Source organism: Lissotriton vulgaris, chromosome 3_1, assembly GCF_964263255.1.
Source record: "Lissotriton vulgaris chromosome 3_1, aLisVul1.2, whole genome shotgun sequence".
NCBI lineage: Eukaryota > Metazoa > Chordata > Amphibia > Caudata > Salamandridae > Lissotriton > Lissotriton vulgaris.
In genome coordinates this window covers 709,990,118-710,017,703 of record NC_141689.1, presented here as the reverse complement: position 1 = coordinate 710,017,703, position 27,586 = coordinate 709,990,118, and the positions used below count along the sequence as shown (strand labels likewise).

The 27,586-nt window shown below is 47.5% G+C and overlaps 1 protein-coding gene across 1 annotated transcript in view; it reads right to left on the bottom strand.

Moving 5' to 3' along the window:
* Positions 1-27,586, bottom strand: part of WDR36 (WD repeat domain 36) — a 443,575-nt gene that overhangs the window by 317,178 nt on the left and 98,811 nt on the right. The window contains exons 5-6 of the mRNA XM_086963545.1: positions 17,293-17,410; positions 10,390-10,522 (exon numbers count right to left, since the gene is read on the bottom strand). Coding sequence (XP_086819671.1) covers positions 10,390-10,522; positions 17,293-17,410 — 251 coding nt within the window. The remainder of the gene's footprint in view (positions 1-10,389; positions 10,523-17,292; positions 17,411-27,586) is intronic.

Sequence of the window (27,586 nt, the reverse complement as noted above, 5' to 3'; positions counted from 1 at the left end):
CCTTTGAGTGGGGAGGGGTTGCAGGTCCACTTCGAGTTGCCGTAAGCCCTGCCGTGCCTGTTGACTGCCTGTTGGGGATTGATATGGAGCACAATGCTTGGAGGAGGGTGGAGTACCAGACTCACTCTGAGATGCTGGGACCCCCTGACTGGACTTGTGTCAGCACAAGGTCCGCGACTGCCCGAAGGGGGAGTTCACTTGCGCTGGAGCCTGGAGCAATGGCCCAGCCGGCTGCCAGAGAGGAGAAGGACAGGAGGCTGGAGGACCCTGCCTCGACATCTCCACCTCGTGAGAAAGATGGACCACCTGCGGAGGTGGATCTGGAGTCCACAGGGGAGAATGTTGCTTCCCTGGAAAACCTACCCATCCCTACCGAATGGCATGTGGAGGGAGGTCCTTCCCGGGAAGAATTCTGTGAAGCTCAGAAAGAGTGTCCTACTCTCGAGGGGCTGCGGCAACAGGCCAACGCCCAGGCAGCAGGAAACATTGAAGGGAGCTACCGGATTTACTGGGAGGATGGACTCCTCTACAGTGAGCCCAAGGCACCTGGCCATGGTTCAGCCAGAGCCTTGGTGGTCCCTCAATGCTTTAGAGCCTTTCTACTGGAACTGGCTCATGAGATACCATTGGCAGGACATCTAGGACAGGACAAGACCTTTGCCCGGCTTGTCCCCCACTTCTACTGGCCTCGAATGAAAGTGGCGTCTGATACATATTGTCGGACGTGTGTGTCTTGCCAAGCTAGTGGGAAAACAGGGGTGAAGCTAAAAGCTCCCCTGGAACCACTACCTGTCGTTAGCACCCCCTTTGAGAGGGTGGGCATCGACATTGTGGGGCCATTGGATCCACCAACTTCAGCTGGTCACCGGTTCATACTGGTTTTGGTGGATCATGCCACACGGTACCCAGAGGCAATACCTCTGAGGACCATCACTGCACCTGTGGTGGCAAGGGCCCTGATGGGGATCTTCACCCGAGTGGGTTTCCCCAAGGAGGTTGTGTCCGACAGGGGGACTAACTTCCTTTCAGCATACATGCGGGCTATGTGGAAGGAGTGCGGAGTTACCTATCGGTTTACCACTCCTTATCACCCACAAACCAATGGTCTTGTGGAAAGGTTTAACAAAACCTTGAAAGGTATGATACGGAGTCTACCTGAGAGCCTGCGGAGGAAATGGGACATCCTCCTACCCTGTCTCTTGTTTTCTTACAGGGAAGTGCCACAAAAGGGAGTGGGCTTCAGCCCCTTCGAACTTTTGTACGGGCACCCTGTACGGGGACCTCTCAGCCTGGTGAAAGACGGATGGGAACGGACTCCCAGGAAGCTTCCCCGGGACGTGGTGAGCTACATGCTGGCCTTCCGGAGCCAGATGGCTAAGTTGTGGAAGCAAGCTTCAGACAACTTGGAGGCCAGCCAAGCAGTTATGAAAGAGTGGTATGACCACAACGCTCACCCAGTGGAACTGGAGCCTGGACAGAAAGTGTGGGTGATGGAACCTGGAGAGCTAAATGCCCTCCAGGACCGTTGGACAGGCCCCTTTGAGGTTTTGGAGAAGAAGGGGAAGTCCACCTACTTGGTGGATCTTAAGACCCCGAGGCAGCCCCACAGGGTGCTGCATGCCAATCGCCTCAAGCCACATCATGAGAGGCCCGAGGTTGTCTTAATGATGGTAACCGACGGAGCAGAGGAAGAAGAAAGCGAACCTCTCCCTGATCTTCTCTCGTCCCAAGAAAAGGATGGGTCGGTGGAGGGAGTAATTCTCTCGCCATCCCTAACTCCTGAACAGCGGAGTGATTGCCGCCAGATCCTGGAGCAATTTTCTTCTCTGTTCTCCCTTGTCCCGGGTAGGACCCACCTGTGTACCCATGACGTGGACACAGGAGACAGCCCACCTGTGAAGTCTAAAATCTACCGGCTGTCGGACAAGGTGAAGGCCAGCATCAAGAGTGAAGTTGCCAAGATGCTGGAGCTGGGAGTGATTGAACCTTCTGGAAGCCCTTGGTCTAGCCCGGTGGTTCTGGTACCAAAAGCTGCCCCACCAGGCACCACACCTGAATTGAGATTCTGTGTGGATTACCGAGGCTTGAACTCAGTAACCAAAACTGATGCACATCCTATCCCACGGGCGGATGAGCTTATTGACCGGCTGGGAGCTGCTCAATACTTAAGTACCTTTGACCTAACTTCAGGGTACTGGCAGATTTCCCTTACCGAGGAGGCGAAGGAAAGCTCAGCCTTCTCTACACCTCAGGGACACTACCAATTTCGTGTGATGCCCTTTGGGCTCAAGAATGCCCCTGCCACTTTTCAGCGGCTGGTGAACAGGGTCCTTTCTGGAATGGAAGCTTTCTCTGCTGCATACCTGGATGACATTGCTGTCTTCAGTAGCAGCTGGGAGGACCATTTGCAGCATCTGCAAGCTGTTCTTCATGCCCTGCAACAGGCTGGCTTGACAGTCAAGGCCAGCAAGTGTCAGATCGGACAGGGGTCGGTGGTGTACCTAGGTCACTTGGTGGGCAGAGGGACGGTGCAGCCCCTCCAGGCAAAGATTGAGGCTATCATCGCCTGGGAGCCCCCCAAGACTCAAACAGAGGTCCGAGCCTTCCTGGGCCTCACTGGATACTACCGTCGCTTCGTGAAGGGGTATGGCACTATCGTGGCACCCCTCACTGAACTTACTTCCAAGAAGCAACCCCGACGGGTAGTCTGGACGGAGGCTTGCCAGCGAGCCTTCATGACCTTGAAACAAGCATTGTGTTCCGCTCCCATTCTCAAGGCCCCTGATTTTGCTAGAGAATTCATTGTCCAAACAGATGCGTCAGAACATGGCATTGGGGCAGTGTTATCGCAGCTAAATGATGAGGGCTTGGATCAACCCGTGGTCTTCCTGTCTAGGAGACTACTCCCCAGGGAAAGGAGGTGGAGTACAATTGAGAGAGAAGCCTTTGCGGTGGTTTGGGCCCTGAAGAAGCTGCGGCCATACTTGTTTGGCTCGCACTTCCTAGTTCAGACTGACCATCGCCCCCTTCGTTGGCTGATGCAAATGAAGGGGGAGAATCCCAAGTTGCTGAGGTGGTCCATCTCCCTACAGGGAATGGACTTTAGGGTGGAACACCGACCTGGGACGGACCATGCCAATGCAGACGGTCTATCCAGGTATTTCCGCCTTAGTGATGAGGACTCCCAAGGGGTTGGGTAGTTCTCCCCACTTTCAGCTGGGGGGGGACGCGTGTTAGACCTGACTGCTTCTGGGGAGACTCTAACCATTATTATTTATTTTTATCCCCCTGAGCCTCCCAGAGTTTCTATTTTTATTTATGTCCATCAGGAATTTTTAATGCTGTCAGGGGGCTAGGTGTTCCTTGGCAATGACGCCATTTTTCCCTCATAACCTGTGAGGCCTAGTCAGCCCCCTTGAAAATCTAGGGATCTCCAGAGACCTAAAATGGTGTCCACCAACTGCCATAACGGACACTACTGGAGGACAGGTCCATAGGATAACATTAGGGAACTTTCTGGAATTAACTAGAGACTTCTGCAGGTCTCAGGCCACCCTATATAAGGCCAGTGACCAGCAGCCATTTTGTGCTGACCCAAGAGTGGAGGAGTGAGGCAGTGGTGAGAGGAGGTGGACACACTGAGAGCAGCTAGTTTGTCTCTGAGGCTGACAGTTTCTTCAGAGGGTTGTTCCCCCTTCAACCTCTGACCAATCCCTCCCCCTACATCAACTATTCAGAAGAAAAGCAACCGGTGTGTACAGGAAGACCCTTCATAACCTGCACCTCAGTAAAAGCTGACAGGACATTCTTTCTGAAAATCATTCTCACATCCCCTGCCCAGCGCTGCACCTACCAGTGTGACAAAACAGCTGTGGACCCCTTGAAGTGCCCTGGTGAGGTCGGGGGACTGTGGAGCCTGTGGTGACCTGAGGAGCGAGGGCGCCGTGTGTGCACATCCTTCCTGAGAAGCCGGTGTGGGAGGTGACTGCGTGTGGAGAGCGGCGCTGTGTTCGCTGACTGCGGGACCCCGGGGGCACCGGTCGCGTCAGTGGAAGTCAGGAAGCGCTTCCGCGCATGTCCTCAGCGCGTCCGCTATTGGAAGCAGGAGGGGCCTAGGGTCGGGCAGGCCCAGGAGTGCAGCGTTGAACCTGAGAGGTGAGGTGACCGGCGAGGATCGCGCAGGCGCCGAGGAGCAGCGCGACTCAAGAGGCGGGAGCGGAGGCGGAGCCATCGAGGAGCATCGCGCATGCCCAGAGGTTCAGCGCGTTCGTCGGCTTAGCTGAGGAGGCGCCGGAAGGATTCCCGAAGCGCCGCCTCGGCTGCAGTAATCCCCCGCGCTCGAGCGCTAACTGTGGAGCCAGCGCCTGAGAGGAAGACTGACCCCCCCCCCCCTAGCGCCCTGCTGTTAAACGAGTCATCGCGCTGAGCTGTACCCAGACCCCCTTGCTCAGCGCTGTTAAGTGGGAGCGCGCTTGGGCCGAGGAAGACAACAAGTGTTTCCCCCACGCCAGCAACAGGAAAGCAGCTGGTTGGGGAAGCCCAGGAGGCGGGTACCATCTAGAGACCTGTGGACTGTGGCGTACCGGCCACCAAGACAGTAAGGAGAGTGGGGGTGAGGAAGGAAAGTTCTGGGCACTAGTGAGTAAAGTTAAAAGAAACCTTACCAATTCTAGCGTCAAACAGGGTGCCCTGACCATTTTGGTCCTCTTAAAAACCATACTGTGACATAGTAGATAAGGGGATAGAGATCATAGCCCTGAATGTGATAAAATAACCAGTGAATGGGCAGGTTCAATTGGTGAAGTATTGTTGACATTGTGTATTAATGTAAAGTAACCCTGCATAGTGTGAATCTAATGGGATTCTCTTAATTATAAAAAGAGTTACCTTTATTCATTACTGAATCATTGACAATAGAATGTGGTTTACTGCCCTTTTTCCACAGCAAGAAGAGTGAAATGTATTTCTCCAAAGCAAAAGTATAATGATTATTTCTGTGAGAATCTGATGTCGTATCTTGTATAATTTGAATCCCAAGAGTCATATTATTTTTATAAAAGGTAACGGTATTTTTCCAAACAGTGGTGTTGTGTCTTCATTTTAGTGGTTCATCACTGAGTTACTGTGAGTGAGACTTGTAAGTACTTTACCAACGCCTTGAGTTAGCTGTAGCCACTACTGTGCCAAGCTACCTTATGTAGACTTGGGTAATCTAGGTCCAACACCCAATGAGCTGCATCCCTTTTTAGACGCTCCAGGAGAGGCACTAGATTCCTTTTTACAAACTCGCCCGGGTCTGATGTGATATAGATACCTAGATATTTAAAGACCTCTTCAGAGACCTGCAGCGGGCAGTTCTTTGGGAGCAGCGGCGGTGGACCATGGAGCACAAAAAGTATCGATTTTGACCAGTTTATTGTGTACCCTGATGCTCGCCCAAAAATTTCACATATATTCAGGAGTACTAGAATGGACCGCTTAGGGGAGGCCAGTAAAACGTCGTCCGCATACAACGAGATGCGGTCTTCCCATTCTTCCATCCACTTAATCCCCCGGATCATTGGTTCCCATCTGATCCATGCCGCCAGCGGTTCCAACACTAGGGCAAAAGCAGCGGTGACAGCGGGCAGCCCGAATGCGTGCCCCGGGTCAATGGAAAGTCATGGGATATATGGCCATTAGCCGTCACGTGCGCCAGTGGCTTTCTATACAGGAGACGCACCCAAGCGCAGAACTTCGGCCCGAAGCCCAAGTGCTGCAACACAGCGAGCAAGAAGGGCCATTCCACCATATCAAATGCCATACGAGCATCCAACGACAGGAGAACAGCCGGCACCTGGAGAAAGGGCATGCGGGCCATCACTCCATGCAAACGTCTCAAGTTCAACGCTGTATTTCTATTGGGCATGAACCCGGACTGGTCCGGGTGAATCAAGGTTGCGAGGTGTGGGGTCAGTCTGATCGCAAGGAGTTTTGCTTGAATTTTGGCCTCAGCGTTTATTAAGGATATGGTGCGATAAGAGGTACAGTCCTCCGGTGGCTTCCCCGGCTTCGGGATCTCCACCACTGTGGCCAGTCGCTGATCCAATCAGAGCTCCCCTGTCTGGAAACTGTTGCGGTACATATTTAACATGTGTGGGGCCACTATATCCGCCGTCTTTTTATAAAGTTCTATGGGAATGCCGTTCGGCCCTACCGCCTTCCCAGATTGTAATGAGCCAATCGCCACCTGAAGCTCGTCGGTTGTAAGATCCGCCTTCAGTTCAAGGGCCACCTCCGGCGTAAGGTTAGGACTTGCAATATCTTTTATATAGTTCAGCGCCTCCTCTACGGTGATTTCTGTTAGAGATGTGTAGACTCGTTGAAAGTGTTGTGCTAACATATGCACTATTGCGCGCGGGTCAGTTGCTTCTAAATTATCACCTGTCCGTAACTGCGCTATCCACTTTTTGTCCCGCTTCTTTTTATCTAGCCACGCCAGTAGCTTCCCTGCTTTATCTCTGGTCTCGTATATCTTAGGCCTCGTAGCTAATAGCATGAGTTTGGCCCTTTCCCTAAGGTATTCCCTATGCAATTGTTTAATGCTCAAGCATTGAGCCGTGGCCCGCGCTGGATTGCGAAAGTGTTGGGCGTCAGCCACCTGTAACTCCGACTCTATGATAGTGAGGTCCTGCTGCTGGTCCCGCTTATGACCTGTAATAGAGGCAATGGCCTGTCCCCTTAGAACGGTCTTATAGACTTTCCATAAGTTGGTCGGAGAGTGGACCGACGAAACGTTTTCTTGGAAGTAGTGTCGTCGTGTTGTGGTGACTATAGGTTTCTTAATTTTGGGAACCTTCAAGTATCCAGGGAATATGGGAAATATTCGCTGCCGCCCCCTCTGGTAATATGTGAATGTTAACAGTATTGGGGAGTGGTCCAAAATTCCCCTAGGTCTAATCTCAATCTTGTCCACGTGTTTTAAACTATCCGGGGATGCAATAAAGTAGTCTATTTTGGATAAACTGTTATGTACCCCAGAATGAAAAGTGAATTGGCGCGCCGTGGGGTGGCGATGCCTCCATAAGTCTGTAAGCCCTAGCGCACCCAGAAAGCCCCCCAGATGTGATGCACCCAATGTCCGCTCCCTCGCGGGGTGCCGGTTCAAGGTCCCATCCACCGTAGCATTAAAGTCCCCCCCAATTAGCAGTTCCCCTTCCGGGAGATCAAGGAGAAAGTCACTGAAGCCGGGAGAGTGATCGCATGTAAAGCTGGAGGAATATAAACTGTCACTATATTGATAGGGTTTCCTTCCCACTGCCCAATAAGTGCTGCAAAGCGGCCACCTGCATCTGTCTTTGTGTTATGTATAAGATTGTTTCCGAACTAGGATACCCACCCCTCTGGAACCTGAGGAGAACTGAGTGGGCTACCATTTAAACCCCCATCTGTCCAATGCCTTACAGGCAGTACCGGTGAGGTGAGTCTCTTGCAGTAGGGCCACTGCTGGGGAACATCTTTTAGGTCACTGTAGGACCAAACCTCTTAATTTTGTCCCCAATACCCCGCACATTCCATGTAATCAATTTTAGGGAAGCCATCCGCGTACCTGGGGACTGCCCTCGATCAGATAACTGTGAATTTGGCGTTGTCATTATTATGAGTGTACGTAACTGGTATAGCAGGTGCAGATGAACATTGCCACCACTGATTTATGTATGGAAGGGTGTCATATAAGAGTGCCTGTGTGGTGCCTGCTAACCGGAAAAACACAACCAAAACAACATTCCCCTCCCCTCCACCCCCCTCCCTGCTAGAAGGAATCAGAACTACCCACCACCCCAACAGTGCAGAGCGCTCAATACCCAATCCCATTAACAGTACTTGCGTTTCGGGGGTGAGAAGTCCGGGAAATATTGTAGTCCATCCCGTCCTTAAAGATTTTTGTACAATTGAGTCTCGTCGTAGTTGAACGGCCAGTCGTTTTGCGGCATACCTGGGTCTGCCCCCCATTCACATTAATCACCCACCCTCTGGTGGCGTGTTCCTTATTCTGCTTCTGGCAGATCCTGTTCATTCTCTGTAAGGACAGCGAGGTCCGTTTGTGCCACGTCTCCTTCGTCATTCTTCAGCATCCACCCTTTGTGTGCTGTCATCTTCCTGCTCCTGTCTATCTTCCTTGGGGTCCTCTTCCACCCTCTGCTGTTGCTGGCATCTCTCCGATCGTCTGGAACCTTCCACTCGTCGCCACCCCTCAAGCCAAACGTGGGCCTCCTCTGGAGTGTCAAAGAACCAGGTTTTACCATCCGCCACTACTCATAACTTTGCAGGGATCAGCATGGAGTAAGCAAGCTTTCTTCGCTGCAGTTCATTAACCTCGAAGAAGCTCCTGCGACGCTTGGTAACCGCTGCCGTGTAGTCCGGGAAGAAGGATACCACTAAGTTGTGGATGCGAATCGGTGGGGCCACTCTTGCACTTTGTAGTATTGCATCCTTGTCGCGGAAATTAAAAATGCAGGCAAGGACAGGCTTGGCAGGCGCCCCGGGCTTTGGCTTACCCTCCGGCACCCTGTGTGCTCTTTCCACTGAGAAACAAAGTGGAGAGCCCCCTTGTTTAGAGTCTGGTCTTTATGAGTTCTTCGACGTAGAGATCCCTGGAAGGGCCCCTTTCACATTCTGGAATGCCCAGGAGTCGGATATTGTTGCAGCAAGAGCGCCCCTCCTGGTCATCCAGCTTCGCCGCCATTATTTTGTTTTCCACCTCCAGGTGCCCGACTTTTTTAAGCAATGTGGCCGTGTCCCTGGACAGGGTTTTCGTCACTTGTTCCACCTCGGTGACCCTTGCAGTCATTTTCTGGAAGTCTGCCTTTAGGAAAGACACATCCGTAGAAATGGTGCCCACCGTCGACAGCACATTCTTGAGGGCAGCCATGTCATCCAGGGTCACTTTACTCGCCCCCTCTCCTTCCTGGGCCTTGTCCAGCTTTTCATTGCGGTCCGGAATCACCGGGAAATCTCTTGCATATGCACACTTGTCCAGTTTGCCCTGGGTGGTCGTGCGTGGGCCCCTGCCCCCCCATTCTTGTCCGAGGAACTTTGCGCCAGCCGGTATTCGCCACCGCCAGCCGCAGGGTCTTCCCTCCACGCGCAGCCTGTCGGTTTTTCCGTCGCACAAGTTGCTGAGAGGTACTGGGGCCGAGGGCCGATGGTCGCACGTCCAGGACGCCCACTAGCTCTGGAGGGGCTAAGTTATCACCATCTGCAACTTCGCAGTTATAGAGACAGCATGCGCTAAGCTGTGACCGTGTCCAGAGGAAATCTGTATATTAGGTTAGATTGGCGGCGGGCTTTAGGTGCGGATGGTTTCCTCTGGGGCTGCTGCCCCTCTGTGCAGGTTAGTGTATGTGCGGCGTTGTCCTACCTTGTGCACCACTGTATGCCCCGTGGCCTTCTCCAGGACCAATGCGCTCAATAATGGCCCAGAAGGAGGCACCTGTACGTGGGGCGCAGGATTAGTGGAGGGCCTAGCCTCTATTGGGTCTTCCAGGCCCTAGTCTGGGCAGGCGGGCGCTTTTGGCTCTTTCCCGCTCTTCACTCCCCCCACCGGCAGTCCGCGTATGGAGTCGGGCCCCACTCACCTCCCGATGGGCACCGACTCCACACAGGTCTCAGCAGCAGCAGGCAGCTCGACTGCCCCTCTCGCCGGACACCTCAGGGCAGTCGAGCCGAAGATCGTGTGCAAGCCCGCGGGCGTCCCTCAGCTACTCGGAGTTCGCAGCTATTTCCAAGGGGGGGGAACCACCACTCTCCTCAGTCGGCGCCCGACAGCGCCGCCCAGCCCCAACTCCACGTCTTCCCTTCTGAGCACTGCCGTAGTCAGTCCGGCCGCTGATCGCTCCCCACTGGGTCCAGATCCCAGGCAAGTCCCTGGCTTCAGTCTTGTGAACAGGCCGTGCTGCCCCTCCTGCTCTCTTCGGCATTCTGGTGGTCGCACACGCCCGGGGAGGAGATCGCTGGGAGCACCGCAAGTTCTGCTTACATTTGGACTTCCTCAAGGTATGATATTTGGTCGGATTAGTTACCGGATTGATAGAGGAATCTACTCTTCCCACGGAGCTCCACTAGGTTGCGGCCATTTTAGTCGGCAACAAGCCACGCCCACAAGCGTACCTACTTAAAGTTAATTATAGAATGGCAAGCATCAACTCTGTTTGCCAAGGACTACAGTAAGTGACTTTTCACAACATGTACTGCATGGATAGCTGATGGTGAAGTATTCTCATTGTTTGAGAGGGAAAAACTCAGACAACCAACAAGTGTACAATCATACTCAGGTTTTACCACTTTTGTTCCATTTCAAAGAAATATTTGCACCCTCAATGATATATCCTCAGGATCACACTTTCTTACTTGGACTTAACATTCCACAGTTGCAGGCTTCCCTGGCGACTCCCAAGCAAAATTTTGTTCACATAGGTGCTTGGGTGCATAATGGCAGATACAGCGAAAACATTCTTATCAAAGTTTAACTGTAGATACTCTTCTGCAAGGCAAAAGGAGATGCAGTTAGCAGACATGTAATGGCCCACATATTGTTAATAAACTTTCAGAGCAGCAGTACAGCTATTGTTGTCTGCACATCAATACTTCAAACTTAAATGAAATGTGACGATATGTAAACTGTTCACACGTTCCATTCCAGAAAAACAAATCCTGAACCAGACATATAAAGGTAAAATACCTTTATAGATAAATATACACAATATGTCTATGTCCTTCAAGCTCAGAAATATTCATGAGGCATCAGTATTTTCCCAAAAAAATACTGAAGTTAAACTGTGGGATCTTTTATGTACAGTATGCTCGATAGCCTCTTCAAAGTAACAACGTTTTTGCACACATTTTCAAATCTGACTGGCAGTCACTCTCAATCTGACCATTCAAGATTAACACATAATATACTGGATTGCAGTAATCAACTAATATACCCTGAAATGTTTTTAGAGCTTTTAACACTGAATTATGTTTTGTACTGGATTATTATGCCATAGTGGAGGAACGGGGGTAAAATAAACTACCAAAAAGTGAAAAATGTGGAATCCACCAGATCCTATTGCACCTACCTTAAAACAGAATCTTTTGCATTCAATTCTCTTATCCCTAAAGCTCATAAGTGGTAACCTGCAGGCCGCCTGGACCTCAAAGACATAAAATGAAGTTCCTATGGCACTTCGGTCAGTAGGACTGGTATCCTGCGAAGTAGCTTCAACAAAGAAGTCTGTCTTGTACTTGCAGGGTTTGCAGTGTGAATTATTTGGTAGGGTGCAGAGGTGAAATTATTTCAGGAGGGCTAGGCATGGAGAATGCTGGCAATACACAAAACCCTGACAATAAAGACATCAACATCCCCTTCTACCATGGGCCCATTTTCCCAACCACAATAGCAAGCAGCAAGTGACACTATCCAAGTCGCCACTGAAGATTACGTAATTGTTTTGAAATAATGTATGAATTATAAGCATGCACATCTCAGCCTGTTCCTGGTACATATTATCATTCCCCTTGTCAAGCGATATCAAATTTATTTTGAAACTAAAACCGTTACCCCTGTGAAGGTGAACTGCAATATTACATCAGATGAGCCAAATGGTACGGAGATATGCAACTACAGTTTTCTTTCTATTGTCAGCAGAAGTCCCCATTAGACCTACTTCTCCAACCACTATGTGTACAAATACCTTGAACCCTTACGTTTTATTTCAATCCTTTAAAACATCTACTGTAGAACTACATCAAACTCAAAGACCATAATGTCACTTGATTTAATGTTTAACATTAAGCAAGATATGACATACAGAAAAAAGGGAGAGGGTGTCTTCCCATTTTCTAGTACAGATCACATTTTTCTGAAAAAAAGTACAACTAAAAAGTATAATTGGGTGTTTTTATTGTTGTATATTTGAAGGTCGGTGTTAGCCACACACCTTTGATTTTACTTAAAATTATATATATTATCCATATATAATACACTTACTTATAAGGGTTCTCAGAAGGTCTACTTCATCCATTGGTCTGTTATTTTGCAATTCACACTTATATTTCGCAGACTACAGCATCGGACAATAGGTCAGCCCACTTCAGCCATTGCGTAACCTTACTGTGAGTGATGGCATTTTGTTCTTTCACAATGAGTAAATCTGCACACAAAGTAAGTCCTTACAGTGCTATGGACTGCTATGGCAATGTGTGCTTTTGGATATTTTGCTTTTAGCCATTATTTGTTTATATGGGTGAAGGCCTGGTAGCTTCCCATACAATAAGGTTTTGCAGACGCCATGACATAGCAAAACAAGCATTGACTAAAAGCCATAAGGCTTTCCACCAATGCATATTTTAAATAGTATCAATTTACAGCATTATCAACAAATACAGATTAATACTTACAATTCAATCAGGTCTCATACTCATGCAAACTTTTAAAAATCAGTGAAAAACATTACAATCTCATTCATTTTTAGGTCGAGCTGGTGTAGCAGTGCGAAGCACTGCATCCAGCAAAGCATCTTTTGTTATCCACTTCATGGGAATGTGAGACAGGGGATGTGCAAGCGCAAGCCCTCTGCGCTTTCACCTCGTGGGCGCGCACACCCAGCCCGGCGCCATGCACATCTCCCGTCTCACATTCACAGTAAGTCAGCCTCTCGCCTCTCTCGATCGCGTGCGCACACACACACACAGCCACACTCACGCATGCGCGCGCGCACACACACACACACACACACACACGCACACGCACACACACACACACACTGCATTCACACACACACACCCACACACACACACACACACACACACCGCACACCACACACACACACCACACACACACACACACCCTAAAACTAAGCCCCACCTGCCCCACTCACCGGGCTACAGGCTCCGTCACACGGGGCTTCCCTCACTTGCATCGGCGGCCTCTGCTCCTCTTACGTGCCTACAGCGTTTCACAGCCTCCCCTAGGGCGGGACGTCCGCCTTCTGCCCTTCTCGTCCAGTCACTTTTTGTGGGCACGGGCTTCCAGCAGAAGGCGGAAGTCCCGCCCCAGTGGAGGCTGTGAAACGCTGTAGGAGGCATATCTATCTTCCAAGTCCTGGGAGAGCGGAGGGATCCCTCTGCTGGGAGCAGCCATGAACGTGGACAACGAGGATGTCCTGCTGGAACTGGATGGGGTGTCCGAGGACGGGGAGACGGACATGGACGGAGAGATCAGTGTCCCTGCACTGGTGTATTCTGCGATGCACTTTCGCCGAGGAAGGGAGTCCGTAGGATTTGGAAAGCCCGTGTGTTGTGGCACGTCGGTCTTTCATCCCAAATTGGTTCAATTGAAAGTCGTAGTCCGCAGTGACACTAATGCCGCGCTGAGCATCTGTGACAACAGGCACGGAAACTTTGGAATGTTCCACACTGCACTTTTATTTGTTCGTTTTTTGTTTCTGCTGCATGGTGGTGGGCAAGCCCAAGAGGTTAGGGGAAAAAAGACCATGCACTTCCAGAACCCTCATCATTGGAGCGGTCTTCTAAGGAACAGCGACAGGGTTTCACGTTTTATCTGAAATGTCTCCTTAGAGAAAAAAAAACACCTCTGTAGTGGAACAGAGGGTTGATACGCCCACTGCGGAGAGCTTTGTGGTCACACCTCCTGGCTCCAAACCTTTCTGTGCACCAGAAAGAAATGTCTTTGGGACTTTCAGTCACAGGTTCCAACGCAGGTAAAATATCGGAGCCGGTAGCCCCCCCTACAGTGTGTAAGTAGCATGTTACAATGCGAGTCACTGCTCAGACTTTCATCTTTGTTCAGTTGATAAAATGAGCACTACTGCGTTGATTGGTAGAACCAATGGCTATACACTATTTACGAAGGTTAGGTAGGAAACTGCGAAATCGGCGGCAGTGGCTCGCGCAGAACCAGTTTTTTAGGTGTATCTATATTATTTTGATATCTTTTGTGGAGTCAAAAAATCTAAAATAAACACTTTTTCCTATACATGCGTTTCTCTACCTACCAGCAAGCAAGCAGTTGTTTTCCAGTCTCTGTCACCGTGTTCATATAGGGCAGTCGTAACCTATGTAAGACCATTGATTTTATTTTTGTTTAAATGTAAATCATTACATATCGAGCCATGTGTGCTTCCAGCCTGCAGGCGGCTGTACCGCTCTGCGGCCAGACTTTTGAAGCTCATGTTTTGGGCCAAGCAGTACACCGTCACATATAAACAGCCACGTGTATTGGAAATAGATATAACAACAGAATGTGTCTTGTGACCCTAGAACTGGATGCAGCTCCTTGAGACACGCGTTTACTTCTTTGCAGTGGTATTTTTGCACAGGCAGGATTCAGAGTGTTATCAGTAAGCCATCTTCTTATGTTGACTTCTGCTCTTGTTTCTAGTTACAGTCAGATGGAACAGCTGATAGCTTCACATTCCCTTCACCCCACCCCAGAGATAAAGGCTGGCTGCAGTTTTAAAGCAGGCTGCCCTTCCTGCCAGAGTGGGGTGTGGAGTCCATAAGCTTGGAATCTGGTTTGATCTCCTGTAATCACAGGAAGTGCTTCTGGATTTAGTAGATCCAGATTCTGAACTAGAACATTCTCTATTTTTCCACTCTGTGCAAAATCAGAAAATCCTCATTCATCTGGAACAAGACTCCCGAACACGTGTGTGTGTTGTTTTTCATTTTCCGGAGTACATTTTCTGTCAGATGCAATCCCTGCATGAGCTACATGCATAAAATCTTGCAGTTATTTATGGAGGTATTCTGTTGGTCGCAGTGGGTCTTGTTGCATACCTGCTTGCATACCACTGCAGGGTGCTGCGCGTGTCAGGGAGGCAGGGTGGATTGTCAAGGATGTATCTTGCACGCCCCCCCCCATCCCAAAGACATTTTATGTGCATTGAAACCTAGGATATAGTTCAGTTTCGCTATATCACGCAAATCTCAAGGTTTTACATGTTTATTTCCCAGTGGGAATATATTCATTAGTGAAATGGCTGTTAGACTACACACTCCGACCCATTCCCCCCCCCCTCCCCCCCCCCCCCATCCCCCATCCCACCGACCTCCCTCTTTTCCCACTACTAGTTCTTGTTAATTGTGGTGCAGCTCAATTCTACCTCTCTCCGACTGGGAACTGAAATATCTTCAAATAAACGCGTCCTTAATCCCATTATGCTATGGCGAACCTAAAAGTCTTACACTTTTGATAGTAATTTTTTTTTGCACATGATCCTAAAGTGGGATAAATCCATTGCGTACTCGACTTAACCATCAGTAACCCTTTACAAGAGCATCAGTTTTCTAACTAATGAACAAGGCAAACTCGGTCAAGATCCTGTCTTTCGGGCACTATTTTTTCGTGAGTAAAAATAAAGCAGCCTTGAATGGGAGGACGCACAGTGCAACCGACAACTAAGTGATGTGTGTTGCAGCGACGCATTACCGTTTCTATTGCTTTCTTGTTATTGTTCTCATATATTGTGACTTCTATTTTTTTTAATTGGACCATAAATATAATGAATAGCCAATTGGCAAAATAGTTTGAGCATGTTCCCAAAAAGTCTTGTGGAATTCACAGTGTAAGTGGCAAGAGCCCTCACCCGTTAGTCAGCACTGCTGCACTTTTAAGGCTGATGCGGATTGTAACACCCATGCATACGTTGGGCATTATGGAGTGACTGTTTACAGGCATTCATCTAGAGAGACATTCTGGGCAAAAAACGATGGACTAGAATAAGACTCTAAGCAATTGCAGTGGCTGCGACATTTGAAAGCACTCCACCCGTTATCAGTGTGTCTCAGCCTTTTATGCCTATGCATTCTACTATGCTTTCCTCCAATCTTCGTTGAAAAACCCACTTGGCCAAAACATATCACGGTTGAATAACTGACAGCACATTTCAGCGTTTATTTGTAAAGGGACAGGACCAGCACATTGCCACCTCCCGAGTTTTTGAGGGGCATTATCCGCTGGCCTGCCAGCTTGACTCCTCCACCCACACCTTTGTGGCTCTCCGGCAGTGGATAGGTTGCCTGGCAGGGAGTGGCCACAGACTGAAGGCACAGCGATTCACAGTCCACTTGATCAAAAGGTCCATGCCATGATCTCCCCACACTAGCGTCCCGTCTTCTCCCACCCTTGCCTTAGTCTATATATACTACAGCCAGACCAAACCCCCAAATCATACCTTACCATGACTAACTTTGTCTGTTTATTTTAGAAGAGCAAATTTTTTTCAGGATCTTTGCCAATAAATGTGGGTGCAAATTATGGAAGCAAACATCCAATGACCTATTGTTATGGGTACTCTGTAGGCATAGCCTCCATCTACTTTTTTTTCCTTTTTTCGACCTCACTCTTATCTATTGCCCTCACCCTATCTATCGATCTCCCTAACTCTATCGCCTTCACTCTATCTGTCTATCGGCCTCACTCTATCTGTCTATCGCCCTCACTCTATCTGTCTATCACCCTCACTCTATCTATCGCCCGCCCTCTATCTATCTATCGCCCGCCCCCCTCTAGCGCCCTCACTCTATCTATCGCCCTCACTCTATCTATCTATCGCCCTCACTCTATCTATCTATCGCCCTCACTCTATCTATCTATCGCCCTCACTCTATCTATCTATCGCCCTCACTCTATCTAATCACCACAGAATCACTCAGCACCACCACAGCATCACTCACGGGCACCACAACATTACTATGCGCTACCACAGCATCAATCTGTGCAACCATTCAACAACAACTGGTTCCAATATGTTCTATCAATGTTTAAAGCTTTATTACAAATGTCACAAAAATATGTTAATATTTCACTTCTGTTCTTGGATTTTCGTCACAATAAAATACACTGAACATAATCTTCACAAAAGTCATATATACAAAAGTTTAAGCCATTGCCATTATAAATTACAATAACTTTAATTTAAGTATTAGTTTAAAAAAATTAAAAGCTATTGTTATTTGTAATATCAATACATCTAAGCCACGTAAATACAGCACATACTGCATTACAAATTCTATAGGTGTCACATTTGTGAAAGTTATAACTATTGGCATTGTAAATGACAAAGCTATTACACAGTACATTTTATTGTCAAAGACACTCCTCATTATTTTATCTGTTTTCCTCCTTTGACACCAAATAAGAGGGGAAAACTGAAATATTGCTGCTTTAACAAATAGAATGAGATGTGTGTCAACGTTTCTAAAAATGCATGCCCTGGCAAACTTACCTAACAAACATGATCTTACCTTCTGACTGGACATCCCAAATGATAAGTATATTATCCTTGTCCACAGAGATGACATGATCACCAAATGGCTGCAGCAGGTGAATTTCAGCATTATGGCCTACATAAGTATGAACTACCTAAAATGTAAGCACATTTACAAAACATTATGCTTCGAGTGACCAGAATGAGAAAATACATTCTAAACATACAACATGATTGCAGATGATCAATGAAAGGCCAAAGTGCAAATGATGTTGATATGACAAGTACAAGTGAAGTGTTAGCATGTGGGGCTCAGGCAATCAAAAACGTGCTCTGTAAAGGGAGAATCAAAATGATTTCTCTGTACTAACTATATCAGGTTATTTTGTTCATATGTAAAAAGAGGTTGGAGAAAAAGACGAGCCATTCTGAAAGGTTCGTAACACGAGGCACTTATTAATCAGCAGAAGGAACGTTCTCTAAGTGTTTGGTGCTGCTATCAGAAAAACTGGCTTGCATCTGAGGCGATCAGACTTAGGTCCAAGAGTGGCTCCTTGGCCATTCTTACATATCAGAGAATGCAAATTGTATGGCTAAAGTAGGTAGCAGGTCTTTCATGGCTGAAGAGTACTGCAAGAATGGTCTGGCTCAACCATGCACCATGCCAGTTATCATCCAGAAAAGATGCTATAGGGAGTCTAAAGATAATTTTTACCACCATTTCAAATAGGGATCTCAAAGAGGATTTTGACCACCATTTCTATCTAGAACTTCATATTCATGCTTTAGTTACACGTGACAATATCAAAATTTGAATAATAGAAATGTTAAGCCCCCATGCATCAATCTCCTGTTGTGTAGCTTTTTCTACCAGTCATAATTTGCTGAGCTGCTAAAGATAGCACCACCAAGATTAAGAGAAAGATCACAGTCCTGACCTCCATCCCCTATGTTGTAGATACACAGACCTGAATGCTGAACCAGCGTTAATAATCCGATTAGATTAAAAAAGGTGGCTTTTGAAGCATTTTCAAACAAAGAGCTAAAAAGTGCAGTCGTGTAAATGTATTAAGCCGTTAACCGCGGCAGTAATTCCGCGACGGTGGGGGCGTTTCCGTGCGCGGGTGGGGCCGACGGCAGCACTGGGCGGGGTTAACACTGGTAATACAATGATCTTAGAAATGTCAGACATGCAGTATTAAATGCTAGATAAAAAAATCTCGTTATTGTGATACTCGCTACATGTAAATTCGGACAAAATTGCAGTGTTTTAAAAAATGGTTTTCATGAAAAAAGGACTTTATCCACATTTTAAGGCAAATAAGTCACAACGCAAGCCATGTGCATGTTTTGCTTCGCTTCATGCTTCTTTCACTCCACCCTCTCACAGTACCGGCATAAATGCGGCCCTTAATTACACCACAGTCAATCCTGGTAAGAATTTGTGAGTGCCCATGGTCTATAGCATTTTGTTTTGGTGTACCCTATTGACTGAGATTTGTCCACAACCTCAACAGAAACAGACGTAAGGCACAAGTGTTTCCAAAGTTAGTGGAGTGTGTCCAAGATTTCACCCAGAATAGATCACAGGCCAGTCAGCCATGTTTCATTTAATTACAGCGCCATACCAATTCTGTGGTATAGTTATGTTTGTTGCCCTATCTTGGCCTTTAATGATGACAGGCTATCTGTTTTTTATGATGTTCCTAATTTTACTGACCAAGCTCCCTAGAAGAAAAACACACCCATTCTATTAATAAAAAAAGCTTTGACTGAACACTGAGGTTAGTGTTCAGTCACTTGTGTCATAAAGTATCACCCTAGTATATACTGAAGTAAGCATATAGTGGGCACACATACTACTTCTGAAGAGTATAGTCACCAAAGGGCTTAACCATACAGATAACTAGACAGTATCTATGACCCTGGGATAAATTACAGTACCCCCCATCCCATGACTACTGGGCATCAGATTCAGGAATGGAGTGAACGGACAAACATTTCAAAACAAAGTCAAATTCCTTGCTACAAAATCTGCGTTCATTTGTGGGAAGTAGCATGATCAACATGCGCAAAGGCTTCAATACATTTACAAAAGTCTGACATGCCTTGTGAATGTGACATGATGCTATTGTAATGCAGAATAGGGAGTGGCAGAAATGATCATTGAATGTACATGCATGTAGTTGCTTGGCATCCAGAACAGACACTTGTCATACACCACATACCACAGGATTTTGCTGGACCATGACAGAGGTGTGCCCAACAATGACCTCTGCTGACATGCAGCCATCTAGAAATGGGGAGTGTCCCTATATACCACAACAAGGCGCAGTGGAGCCCCCAGCCCATGGGATGTGCGCACAGTATTTTGTGTACATCTCCAATCTTTAGGGCCTATTTTCCAGTACATTATTTTTCACCTGCTATGCTGGCCTCAGATAGATACCAGCTACATTCAAAACAGCCTTAGTCCTGCTCCAATCAGATCAGTCAAGCCCAAACGACCAAGTCAAATCAGGTGCTCTCTGAAAAGGAATGCAAGCAACCTCAAACCTGTTTTGGCCATACTAGTCCTCCTCCGTGAGGTACAGCTGAATCCTGTCGCTAATGGAGCAAGGGAATCGTGTCTGGGTGCACCAGTTGCACTTAAGGTGTCTCACTGAGGCAAACACAAAGGTGATTGGTGGCCAGAGGCTGAAGGACAAGGCCTCAGCAACTGGCAAACACCTTGGGCCACATTACAATTCCTTGTTATTCACCCACAATGACCCACAATGACACTCCAGACAGAGATCAGCTATATGCAAATCAGGCTTCATCCTGCACCAACAGGAACAATCCAGTTCATCAAGTCCCCTCTGATCAGGAACAACCATCCCCTTTGTGTTCTCCTCAGTATACCCCTCCAATGACATTCCGCATTGGAAACAGATGTAACACAAAACGTTTTATCACTAACTTTTCCAGATAGAGAACGCATATTACATTCATGATGTTTGTAGTAATAATCATGCACCTTCAAGTGGGAGTTTGCGCCATTGGCATTGTAAATGATAATACCTTTTAGTTGGGTTTCGGCTTTTAAAACATAAAGGGCATTGTCATTTACAATGTCTATAGGTTAAACTCACGTAAGTGCGAGACCTATTGCATTGCAAATGCTTGTTTAAAAGCTGAGCCGCAACGGCCCTCCTTTCCATGAATACTGGAACCCGAGGAAGGCTCAGCTTTCGTCCTGCCGGGAGCTACAGGGGATGGTGGGAAAATAGGCTTTGCAGGGAGTTGTATTGTGCCCTCAAGGGAATGCAGCACTCATTTTGCATAACCTGTCCATAATTTTTCAGGCGCCGAGGGGTGAATACCGCTAGGACGACCAGCCCGTAAGCGCTTGCTCCTATGTATGAAAAGAAACAGCAGTCCCGGTGGCAACTGAAAGAAGAGCTGCGTGTAATTGTAGTGCAACGTTATGGGTGGTTAAAGCGCAGCACCTGTGTTGGTAATATGAAAGCGGGCGCCGTGCTATGAGAGAAGGAATAATTTTGAGCAGTCAGCAGGCCACCACTGTTGAAGCTAAAGAACAACGTGCCCGCTGCCTTCAAAATCAGCTGAAGCAGCGCGTGCCATGCCTGCAGTAAGAGAAACTCATTGAAGAAAATAGTGCATAGAGACTAAATAACACATACTGTGTAACAACATAAGTAAAAGGGTCAGTCCTCATGGAAGGTTACAAATGAAGACAAGGCGGTACTAAGGAGGGACTAACAAGCCTATTTACATATCAGAAGCCAGCACTTACAGAGGACAATGTATGTAAATGTAAATGTATAGGCATTTATATAGCGCACTACTTACCCGGAGGGTCCCAAGGCGCTTCGACCGCTGCGAAACCCTTCCTGGCTTCCCTGAGAGATGGTCCTTTAATGGGTATCTCCAGGGTGAGACCAGGCATCCCCGGCGGTCTGGTGGGGCCGTTAGTGAAGATGAGGCAAGCTAATGCCCAGAGTTGCCGAGTGTGATCGCTAATCGGAGTGGGCACCGAGGCGAGAGAATTATCGAGTCCGCTGACCCTGGTCCAGAAACCTGCCGCGCCGGGAATCGAACCCTGGTCCCGGGCCGTCCTCTGCTCTCGGGTCTGCCGCCTCTAACCTTAAGCCTCAAGCCAATGAAAAATATGGGCGGAGAGTGGACAGTGCTTTAAGTGCATACTCTAATACTGCATGCCTCGGAGCAGCGCATGCGCTGCCCAGGCTCGCCCTAAAAAGGAGGAGGACCAGAACTTGTAAACCAAAAACCGGAACGTACCACTGAGCCAAATGTTTGACCACAATTTTGCAGCGAAGGTGGGGCACAAAACGGCTTGAACGATAAATGATAATCAATATAGAAGGCAGGTGACAATAAGACACTAATGTATCAAAATTGGAGTTTATGTGATAACAATCGCAATAACAGAGAAAATTAAATGCAAATGGACACAGAATATCTGTGCTTGCATTGCTTCCAAATGAGAACTACTAATTAATTCTGAATGATTTCCCATAAATTTCAAGAACTTTGTAGGGACAGCCACTGGAAGAAAAATGGAGCTATCCAAGAAAATCAGGAGCATCAGGTCATTCCATAGCAAAGGGCATTTTCTGTCATATTTGTTATTTAAAGCGTTTTGGATACCATTGTTGATGTCTGAATTCTGAGCACATAAGATTTGCTTACCTGTATGAACATGAAAATTCTATGAAATTAAGCTGAATGACTGTTGTACAAGCCTATACGATTTGTCCAGCTCTGCCGTTTGTAGTCTCTAATTGAGAGCATTACAACATTTTTGATTTGTTCACCTTCTCTTCCACATAGCCCTGGTCACAAGATACAACTGAGAATGAACTTGGCAAGGCTGGATTGAAAAACTAATTAAATGAGGACCCTGCATAGCTAGATTTTCTTGACTGCCTCTAAACCATATATAGCTCTTTCCCCGATTTTTAATAGACATTATGTTAGAAATTCCACTATATGGTAAACATTTTTTGAGGGAAAGGTGAGGCCCCCCAAGACCACTGGAGGAGGTAAGACTTGTCTAGTACATCACAAAAGTTTACTTTATTAGTAAGCCTGTAAGAGCCTTTGGATTTGCATCCACTGTATGTACAAAATGTATGGTAAAATTAAACACTGGTCCTTTTTAGGTTTCGTAGAGAGACCTATAGAGGTGAAACCAGAAAGTTAAACCAACCGGATTTTCACGAGTGCATGTGCTCTCGTGACCGCGCTTAAGCCATCTGTTGCTTCCCCCAGCACACCCGGCCTCACTTCTCCTCCCCCTAATTACACTTTGCCCCCCAATCACCAGACTTGAAAGGAATGGCTCCCCCGCAATGCCGAGAGCTTGTTGCTTTATTGCTCTCACTTGAGGCCTTGTTTTCCAAGCTCTTTCTCGTGTACTTCTTGCGAGTTTCGTACGACGGTGTAAATCGAACGGCATAATTAATTGGATTTTTACCCCAGCAAGTCTTTGCTGATGCTGCTAACCTTGTTAGAAGTAATTTGTAATGGAATGCATTTCGCCAAATTACTTTGCATTTTGGAAGTACGCCGGATTTAATTTTCTCCCTGCCTCTGAGTTGCGCAACAGTGACACCTTGTGGTCATGAACTTTGCACTGCAGCTAAAACTCGCACGTAAAAATACAAGTCAGCACCTACATTTTGATTTAATATTCACAGATGTTTTGAGATGAATGCGGCGCATTTGCGCTTTTCTAACTATCCACCAACAAAAAAAAAATTCAGAATATCTGTACAAAAAACATGCGATACAAGTGCGCAGATAGCTTCCTGTCCCCCAAACTAAATGCCAATGTGAATTCTGCACATGATGTCACCAGCATTCCGTGTTCAGCAAAGGTTTCGAATTTTAACTTAATTGCACACACAAACAGACAATATGCATGTTACTCGCCTTTCTTGCACACAATTGCTCTAAAAATGATGGCTGAAAGATAGGAAATTAGCCTTTCTCTGTTCCGGATTTTACTAAAGATGCATTTCCTATTTACACAGCGATGAAATGCAGTTAAGTTGTTCTTCACCATAAAGGGAGCATCTAATTCACTTGTTGTTTCTTGTTGGCCCTACTCCCCTGCACTTCTCAGCCACAAGCACACGTTTGTGAAAGTATTACTTAACACTACTGTGAGTGTGGGCTACGCTGACTCTAAGGCAGCCTTGCTTCCCGTATTTCAATAGAGTGGTGATCTCATGCTACATTCCGAGGCCTCCTCCAGCCAGCTGCCTAGGATTGAAGGGGGAGCAGCTTCCGACACTTGGTCCAAGCAGCCATTTGTTCTTCTGTCGTTCATGGAAGGCCCGAGACACAAAAGTGCAACTACAGGAGCCACCAAACATGGGGACAACTAGGGTTAAGAGATGCATCTCTGACCAATTGCCTTTGCCAATACTGGTTTACTATCAGCCCTTTGCATGCTAGGGCTTGTTTTTTGGGCATTTCCTACGGACCAACACAGCCTCACACACACACTGCATATCATCTTTAACAATGCCTGTTATTAATACCAGCGGTCCACCCCTTATGTTTCACCGCTCCCAATGCTCAGAAGTAGCAGCAGGCGTAAAATATTTATCCCCCAGACCGCATGCTGCACTTACTCTTTAACACTAAGCCAGTTTTTACATTCAGAACACGGGCGCACACTTAACAATGCCACCCATGGCTCGCTGCCCGTCATCCTCGTCACCCCCCTCCCCCTGGGCGCGACATGCTTTGGCGCCTTCTTTAACCATTCCCTTCCTCCCGTTGTCATGCCTTATCTCCCCCCGTCCTCCCTCCTGTTGTCCGTGCCTCCTCGCCCTCGCATGTCCACCCCCCCCCCACCCCACCCCACATAGCAAATATTTGTTTCCCTCGTGCTGAAAAACACTGTTTTCCCTTGTTTTGTCTTTAACATTCGGGCCGTCCGCGCTTTTACTTCCTCCAGCCTCTTCACCACATTGCGCCTATTTAATTTACATTTCACTGTGTGAAGCATCACAACATCGTGCAAGGACTAATTTATATGTAACTTAAGCAAATTACTTGGACAGAAAAATACGTGTATTCGCTTTAGGAATTACTGATAACGTAGAGTTTGTCTTTTATTTTTACTTTTGGCCCACCCGGAGGCGCTTCTACCCCCTCCATCCCAATCACCACAGTCCGCTTATTTTAGTTGTTTCAGCGTGTAAAGCATCACAAGAGTCATAAATGCATTCATCGTGTTACTATTTGTGCAAGAACTACATTATAGGTATTTATGGATATAAATCGGGTGAAAAAATAAGTGCATTCGCTTTATGAATAAAAAAATAAATAAATGCAGCAAGTGACAACATATCTAATTTGCTGCTGCGGAAAACAACAGATTTCTTGCTAAGCCACCCCTAACTCAGTTTTATACCACAGTAAACCATGGTGAGGAGCACATTTACTATCTGCTGTGTAGTTTGTTGAATTTCTGCACAAATGAGAATTTGGGGAGACTTTAATCAAACGTCTATACACACCTATTTGTTTGTTTCAATCAAACTGTCTTTCTATGGAGGAGCTCATCCTATGCACATACTCTTGATTGTACGTGAATGCACTTTACAAGCCCATAAAAATCGCACAAACAAAACTGCAATTATGCACAGTTTTAAGTAAAAACTGTGCTAGCTGTGGTAATAGGAATCAATATGTGGAGAAGATGGCTCAGTGAGTTAAAAACCTCTTGCTTCGGATGCTTTCTGTTGCCTGTTAAGATCCTGTTTTGTTTTTAAAATAGCAAGCGTTGGTAGCACTATGCTGTCTAAAACTTGAACGGCCTCATTTATGAGAAATGACGCATCGCTGCGTGAAAGCAGCGATGCGTCACTTCTCAGTGCGCACTCCTTGCGGCATTTCTGATGCGTCATTTAATGTATGACGCATCATGTCGCAAGGAGTTACAGATACGTCAGTATTTCTGACGTATCTGTAAGCGCAAAAGTGGTGCATTGCTGGAGTGTGTCTCAAAAGTGGCGCAACTCCAGCAATGCGTCCTTTCACATGGGGCAAGCCCCATGTGAAAGGGCCTGCGTCATTCTTACGCCTGCTGTGAGGCAGGCGCAAGATTTTGACGCAACGGTGTCCTAAAAGTGACGCAGTGAAATCTCATAGATTTCACTGCATCACTTCTACGACCCTTCCTTGCGTCAATACGCCCCCTTGCATATATTATACCTGGCGCAGGTATAATGTGGCGCCCTGGTTTACAAAGTGACGCATCTACCTATATGCATCACTTTGTAAATATGGCGCAACAAGGCGCATTTTTTACGCCACTGGTGCGTCACAAAAAGTGACACACCGGCGGCGTAAAAGTGACGCAAGGGCTCATAAATGAGGCCCGAAGTGCGGTATAGTCCAACACCGCGCTTCAGGTTTTGTTCACTTCCACCTCCAACATCTTTTCATTTATATTGCACCTCCTAAACACAAGGACCTACTTTTGAGGTAAAGTAAGCCTGGCCTCCAGCTTACACATTGTTTAGCTGCTAGTCAAACATTACCGGCTTGTTGTTTCGAAATATATACGGCACGTGCATTTTTAAAATCGAGTCAAGAGGTGCAATGTAAATTGCAAAAACACACGCGCTTTTTATATTTTGAAACAAGCCGGGAATACCTCCTAAACAGAATTCTGGGGCATGACGTTCTGTTTCAGGAAAGTCAGCCTGCTCTCCAGTTTACACATGTTTCGTTATTAGTTAAACATTACTGTGTTATTGTTATAAAATATATACGGAGCGTGCATTTTGGAATTGTAGCTAGGAAATGCAATGTAAGTTGCAAATTGCACGAGCTCCATATATTTTGAAACAACAAGGCGGGAAGGTTCGGTCTTTGCTTTACACAGCTACAATGCTTTATTAGCAAGTGTTAGCTGGAAACTGGCAACTTGCACCACTGGGGCACAAAGCAGACAGAGCCATCCTCCTTGATGAATGCCTTGTAAATTGCACGTGTGAACAGTAAACAGACCCGAGGCGCCAGGAGAGCACCAAACACACAGAGACATGCTCCTTAATTAATAATTCCCCCCAGGGGACAATCATTTAACGTTTAACTCCAAACATTTTGCTTCATGTGAATTAAAAAAAAACAAGCATTTGCAATGCAATAGGTCTCGCATTAGGAAAGTTTGAGCTATTGGTATTGTAAATGACACATTTTTAGGTCGAAGGCCTAAAAGGCTGCGCTTGCGCAGTCTTAGGCCGGAGATTTAATGAGTTTGAGTAGCGGCGAAGGTCCCGCCTCCGTGCCCCCTCTCTCCTTCATTGGCTGGCTTCCTAAACGGAGGCCAGCCATTGGAGGAGAGATTCGTCACTCCAAAGAAGCCCCGTCTTTTTCGGATTTGGGGGGCGTGATTTTTTGCGTTCTTTAGACAGTGACGTTGTCTGTCACTCAGAACCACAAAACCACGCCCCCAATTTCGAAAAATTCAGAGCTTCCCGGCCGCCATTTTGTTTCACCGCAGTGAAGGTGAGCATCGAGCCTCTGCCTCTGCCCCCATTTACGCATGTTTGTGCCGTTTTTCATGCCACCCGATTACAGGCCGGTCCCTAATTACAGGCCGGTCCCTACTTTCCTGGACGGTGGCTGACGATGCGCGGTGACTTGCCCTGACAGACGCAGCAGCAGGCAGAGACGGAGCTCGACGGCCATGGCACCTACAGCAGCAGTATCTCCTTCAGTGCCCCCGGACGCTGTTTTTCCGCGCGGTGAGTGATTCCCTCGCCCCCTCCCCTCCTTCTCCCTTTTCCTGGGTCCTTTCATGTTTTCTAGATATCGGAGCTGCCTTTTTTGTGCGGGGGGGGGGGGGGGGGGGGGGTGGATTGCGGGCTTTTCCCGGCCGCTGCAAACAAAATGGACAGGCAGAGACGGAGCTCGACGGCCATGGCACCTACAGCAGCAGTATCTCCTTCAGTGCCCCCGGACGCTGTTTTTCCGCGCGGTGAGTGATTCCCTCGCCCCCTCCCCTCCTTCTCCCTTTTCCTGGGTCCTTTCACCGCCCCCTCCCGCTGTTTGTGGCTCCCGCCCCCTCCCGCTGTTTGTGGCTCCTGCCCCCTCCCGCTGTTTGTGGCTCCCGCCCCCTCCCGCTGTTCGTGGCTCCCGCTGTCCCCACCTCCCGCCCTCTCCCGCTGTTCGTGGCTCCCTGTCGGCCGTGCTCCAGCCCTAGGAGTCACACTCATGAGTGAATGCTCGTATTCAGTCGTCTATTGATTTTCTCTCATGCCACCGCAGGCCGACAG